Source organism: Esox lucius, chromosome 13, assembly GCF_011004845.1.
Source record: "Esox lucius isolate fEsoLuc1 chromosome 13, fEsoLuc1.pri, whole genome shotgun sequence".
Taxonomy (NCBI): domain Eukaryota; kingdom Metazoa; phylum Chordata; class Actinopteri; order Esociformes; family Esocidae; genus Esox; species Esox lucius.
The window spans coordinates 3,971,400-3,977,399 of NC_047581.1; the positions used below are offsets into that span (position 1 = coordinate 3,971,400).

General features: G+C 37.7%; 1 protein-coding gene across 1 annotated transcript in view; it reads left to right on the forward strand.

Annotated features, from left to right (window-relative positions):
- LOC105030200 (far upstream element-binding protein 3) overlaps positions 1-4,875 on the forward strand; it is a 45,562-nt gene extending 40,687 nt beyond the window's left edge. The window contains exons 16-18 of the mRNA XM_010903910.5: positions 1,334-1,402; positions 1,756-1,877; positions 3,223-4,875. Coding sequence (XP_010902212.1) covers positions 1,334-1,402; positions 1,756-1,877; positions 3,223-3,231 — 200 coding nt within the window. The 3' untranslated portion in view covers positions 3,232-4,875. The remainder of the gene's footprint in view (positions 1-1,333; positions 1,403-1,755; positions 1,878-3,222) is intronic.
- The last annotated feature ends 1,125 nt before the right edge of the window (positions 4,876-6,000 follow it).

The following is a 6,000-nucleotide window of genomic DNA, read 5'->3' on the forward strand; positions in this document are numbered from 1 at the left end:
AAGCAAAGCCAATTCAAGAACTTGGGGGAGCTTCACAAGAAGTGGACTGAGGCAGGAGTCAGTGCATCAATCGTCATTACACACAGACGTGTCCAGGAAATGGGCAACGTGTCACATACGTAGTGTCAAGCCACTCCTCAACCAGAGTCAAAGTGTTTTACCTGGGCGAAGGAGAAAAATAACTGGACCGTTGCTCAGTGGTCCAAAGTCATCTCTTCAGATGAAAGTAAATGTTGCATTTCATTTGGAAATCAAGGTCCCAGAGTCCCAAATGAAGGAGGAAGAGTGGAAAGGCACATAATCCAAGTTGCTTGAAGTGAGTGAAGATTTGGGGTGCCATGTCATCTGCTGGTGTTGGTCCACTGTATTTTATCAAGTCCAGAGTCAATGCAGTTGTCTACCAGGAGATTTTGGAGAACTTCATGCTTCCATCTGCTGACAAGCTTTATGGAGTTGCTGAGTTCCTTTTCTAGCTGGACTTGGTACCTGCCCTCAGTGACAAAACGGCTGGTAACTGGTTTGCTGCCCATGGTATTACTGTGCTTGATTGGCCAGCCAAATTACCTGACCTGAACCCTGCTATCAAAACAACCTGGGCTTCCATAACACCTCAGCAGTGCACAGGCTGATTGCCTCCATGCCACGCCACATTGATGCAGTAATTCGTGAAAAAGTAGCCCCGATCAAGTATTTCAGTTCCATCCAAGGCTACCTTCAAATACCCCAGTATATCAACCTCCAGGTGTAGCATAGAGTAGACAATATGGCCAAGCTTGATGGATTTTTCGTTCTGGGTATAAACAGGACATAAGATACAATCTAATAGTAAAAAAAACATGTATCTGCTATTAGGAAGTTACAATGTTTTTAACAAGATTGGACACATTTGTTTGTACTATGGCATGCTTTAGTGAAAACTGCATGGGACCATATCCCTAGTTATGAACCTCCCTGTCTGCCTGGTGATGGGGGTGGGCCTTAGTAACTCTTAGTAGCAACATGTTCAACTTTAATTTGCTGTGAAGATATAAATATTGCTGCCCAGTTGAGATTGGTACAGGTTAGCTTATCCACTCATTTGACTACTATCACGTGAACTAGTGACTTTAGAGAAACCAAGAAATATGCCACAAATTACACAAAACAGTTGCCAGAAAGCCTTCTGTACAGCTTTAAACAAAACTGGTATGATGCTATTCCCCAATAATTGTCCTTCTCACTGGTTGGTGCTAAAGTCTATATGACATGTAAACACTCCCAAATTCTCAAGAGTCCATATTAAATCCACTGGTTATCTTGTCACATGTAACTTGTTGTGTTATTTTGGGTACAGGTCACAACGGATCCCAGGCTGGCCAGATGGACTACTCTAAGGCATGGGAGCAGTATTATAAAAAGCTAGGCAAGTACTTGAAGACTGTTAAAAAAATAACTTGTCATACCCACATGATTCTTAAACCAAATGTAATATTCGGAATTACGCCACCAGAGGTTTTGCCTAACAAATTATCTGATACATTTGGCACATAGATTATCCAATTCCACCACGATGTAACTGCCCTTGCTCAGACCAAAAGACCCAAGCATAATGTATTGTCCATTAATAGAAAAAAGCATGGGAGAATTGTAAAAATTAAATTACAAAATGTAACCACATAGACAAAGTAATTTTGTCTGTTGTCTCTAGACAAAGAATGCAATTCATGTTATTTGGTACAATTTTCTCAAAATGTCTTCCTGCTTTTGCCCCAAAAGGTCAGACAACTCCGCAGCAGAGCTCACTCCCTGAGTACAGTGCAGCTGTGGCAGAGTATTACAGGCAGCAAGGAGCATACCTCTGGCCGGGTGCACAGTCAACCCAGGGCCCAGGTCTTCAGGTAATGTACAGCACAGCTGTGGGTATACTGAAAGTGGCTTCAATCCTCAGGCTCGAAATACCTCTCTTTTTGTTTTTTTATGGTTGTTTAAAAGGTTGATTTTACACTCTAAAAATAAGAAATCTGACCTTTTGAGGTAACATGATTAAAATAAACATTCTCATACATTTCAAAAAATATACTCAAAATATTTTTACCCTCCCATTCCCAAGATAACAGCACTGAGTAACTTTATTTGAAATTTGCGAGAGTACACATAGCCAGGGATCTGAGATCATTCATCCATGCAGAATCTCTCCAGATCTTTCAGTCCTTGGCGCTTGCTTATTGGCTCTCCTCTATGGCTCACCCCACATTTCCAATTAGGTTTAGGCTATGGGACTGGCACGGCCATTACAAAAATGTGATTCTGTTGTCAGTGGGACATTTGTTTGTATCTGGAGGAATGTTATGGTTAAGTTTAAGCATTCTGGCGGAGTGAGACAGATTTTGGTCTAAAATGTCCAGATATGATGCCATTTATCCCTAACAATGTTCTGGGTTCCTTTGGAAGCTAATCAGTTCCACAGCATCACATATCCACTGCCTTTTTGTACTGATGACTATCACTCTTAACGCAAAATCCACCTCTGGTGTTTGGCCAAAAAAGCTGTTCACATAACCTGGTTCCAATCAAAGTTCCGATGACAAACTCAGGGCATTGCCGTTTTGGTCTTGATAAGAGTGATAGGGTTTCTTTTGGAAGGATTTACAAATAGTTATTTTTACATGAAGGTGGTGTATTATTGTAGTTATGAAGACTTGGTAAACCCAGCATTCACCTAATTTCTGGAATTGTTCAAATTTTATCCTCAATGTGCATCCGGCAAAATGCACTTGGATCCTCTGTCAAGCAGGTTTCTCACAGCTTAGGTTAGGTTGATTTAAACATAATTATAGCCCTAATAATCAGTATTCTAGTGTAACATTTTTATTGCCATTACCTAATTTAGGTCAACAACCTAACTGGATTTGAGTTGGGCATCTAGGTCACCTAATTTATAACCCAGTGAAACAGGAAGTCCAGGATGACCATTTAAGAGTTTCTAATAACGCCAATGACCTTGAAATAAATAATGTATATATCTATGTGATGATACTTATATTAGATTTGGTTCATAAGAATTTCTAGGGCTGACATGTTTATGAAAATATTTTCCATTGAAAAGTTTTTCCATATGTGTTTTTTTAGGATACAATAATTTTGGCACTATTTTGGGTGTAATTACATTTTTTGGGTGTATTGGTATGTGATGTGGTATGAATAAATTCATGGTTAATCTAAATATCATTTCTTATTTTCTAGGAGCATTAGAGTTGACACCCATCTAATGAAGATTTTGGAATCATTGAGACGAAAACAGAACTATTAACAGTACTATTGAGGTTTCTAAAATATATTTTCAACACTTTGCGGCTTACCTTTCCTTTTTTGTAATGCACTCGCTGTAGAATAATTTAAAATAACAATGAATCAAGTTTTTTTTGTTTTTTTTTGTTTGTTTTTTAACTGATATTTTACTGGGCAATTTTGGGATACACTCTGGTCTTGAGAATAACTTTTTTTATCAGACTTGAACTTAATGTGCCGTGGCTTTGAACAAAATGCAGTATAATCTATTTTGTTTAGTATTTTTTGCAATAAAATGGTATTGGCTTAGCAGTCTTGAGGACTGAGTTTAATGACAGTTTTTTTTTGTTTTTGTGAAAGATAATGTTTTAAGCATGTGTTTGGCTCTGTGATTTGTGTTTTTATGTAGAACACTTTTAATGTTGAGCGATTGAAATTTAATGTATTATTGTTGAAAAAAGGTTTTCTTTTGTACTAAATTCTTGGTATGGTGTCAGTAATTTCTTATTTAATCTTGTTATTCTGTGTCATTGTCTTTTTGTTTAGTTTTCTGTTCAGGGAGGTGCAATATCTCATTTCGGTTTTGAGACAATTATGTTGGCAAATATTAGTTCTTATTCCTATATTAGAAATCTTAGTTTTAAGCCTATGTGTAATAAATGCTTTTCAAAATGATCTGAGTGGGGATATTATTATGAGTTTGATTTAATCTTGTTATGTATGTATCCTCCTGTACATGGGTATTTAAGTATATTTGTTGAATAAGAATTATTTGTGTACATTTCAAATGAATGCTCTCCCAATTTTATGTATTCACTGCTCAAATATGATAAATGTTATTTCGAAATTTGATGTTGCATCTCTCACCAAGTGCAAATGTATACCCAGTATATGTGTTCTGTGCTCAAGATTGCTAAGCCTCTGTTTCATTCTGTTTAAAATGCTTGTTTTTGTGTGGCAAATGTGTTTTTTTGGTACCCCCTTTCCTTCCACATCCCAACCAGTACACTCTGTTACTCGCGAACATTGTCTTTGTGTGAGCAAGAATGTATGCTATGATTTGTTACATGATTACATGATCTGCTATATTTTCTAATGACAAGACATACTGTAACCTCAGATTTTTAGGAAATTTTTCTCATGTGCACAGATAACCATGTATTTAAAAGTCAAGTAAATGTTTTGTTTCTGGGGCAGTTGATACCATTTGGGCTATTGTAAAGCACATTCCTGTTTTGAAATGTTTGCTGCCTTTTCAATGGCAAATTAGCTTCACTGCAGAGTTACCCAGAGAGCCATATCACTGGACTAACAAGTTCATTTTTCTGTAGCATACAGTGGGATTTAGATACCTTAAGTGTAAAGTTTTATATGCCATAAACATGAATAGAGGCAATATATATATTCTCACTAGTTCATTTCTATTCTTTCTTTACTGTTTGACTCAAAGTAATTTGCCACAATTGCTTTTGTGGTGAAAATATAGAATCTTTATTTTTGTACTGTTAAAAAGTTAACTGCACCGGTCTGAAGTATAATGATTTGTCAATCTCCCTACCAGTTTTGCTGTGTACCCTGCTTCAATTAAAATCTAAACTAAAAGATTAAGTATGAATTAACCTCTTCTTTAAGATGCATCATTGTGATATTATCCTGTTGTATGAAATGTGTGACATTTCAGATATCGAGTAACAGATGATGCATGTATGTGAACAGCAAATTTAATAACTTGTTTTCTGCTTTAAAAAAAAATATTATAAGTGCAATGTGTTTGCTGCGCTGTCATTAATTAAGTCCATTAGTGAAATGCATGCTCCATCCCCTCGCTTATGCAGTAAAACGCATTAGCAAACATAGTTGTGGAAGTCTGTCGACTTGTGGCCTAGTCCTTGATGACTGTTGCCATCAAGCCCCAGATGGTCATACTATGAAAGAGAAAGTGTGTGTGTGCTAAATGGTCTCCTATTCCCTACATAGTGCACTAAATCTGACCAGAGCCCAATGGAACTTGGTAAGAAAAGTAGTGCACTAAAAAGGGGATAGGGCCCATTTGGGGCTGACTTGTGACGTCAACCCCTTAAAGCCTTCCAGTAATTACACATCAGATGACCTGCTTTAAATTGACGATCAGAACGGGGGCGCTAAATGGACATTTTAAAAGTTGGAGACAGGAAGCCAAGAGGATCTGCTGCATGTGCTGTCGGCGGGGGAATTGCTGGCACGGCTTTGCTGCACTTGCACTGTGCTAATAGACAGTGGATCCTATGCCAAAAGCACATTTGGCATCAATAACAAATGAGTAATTATTCCATAATGACCCCAAAGGTGTTCCTTAATTGAGTAGTGAGTGTAGGCAAGTGATGCCAGAAGTAATAAAAGCGATATTAGGGGAAACCTTTTAAGTGGAGTTGTAAGTAAAGATGAGCTTGCATTTATGTTGTCTGTGCCCCTGAGGTAGCTGACCATAGATTAAATATGTAACTTGCTGGATGAGAGCCATTTACAGTGAGGTGAAGAGGTAAACTGCCTGAACAGTTGTCTGACATCGGTCTAATGCAAATTCAATGAACAGAATTGCAACCTTGTAAGCAGTGGTGGTTCTAGATTATATGGCTCTCTGGGCAAACCCCCCGTTCAGTGCCACTCCCCCCCCCCCCCCCATATAAATATAAAAATATATACATAAAAGGCAAATCAATATCAAAAAGTCACACCTCAAAGACATAGAAACCA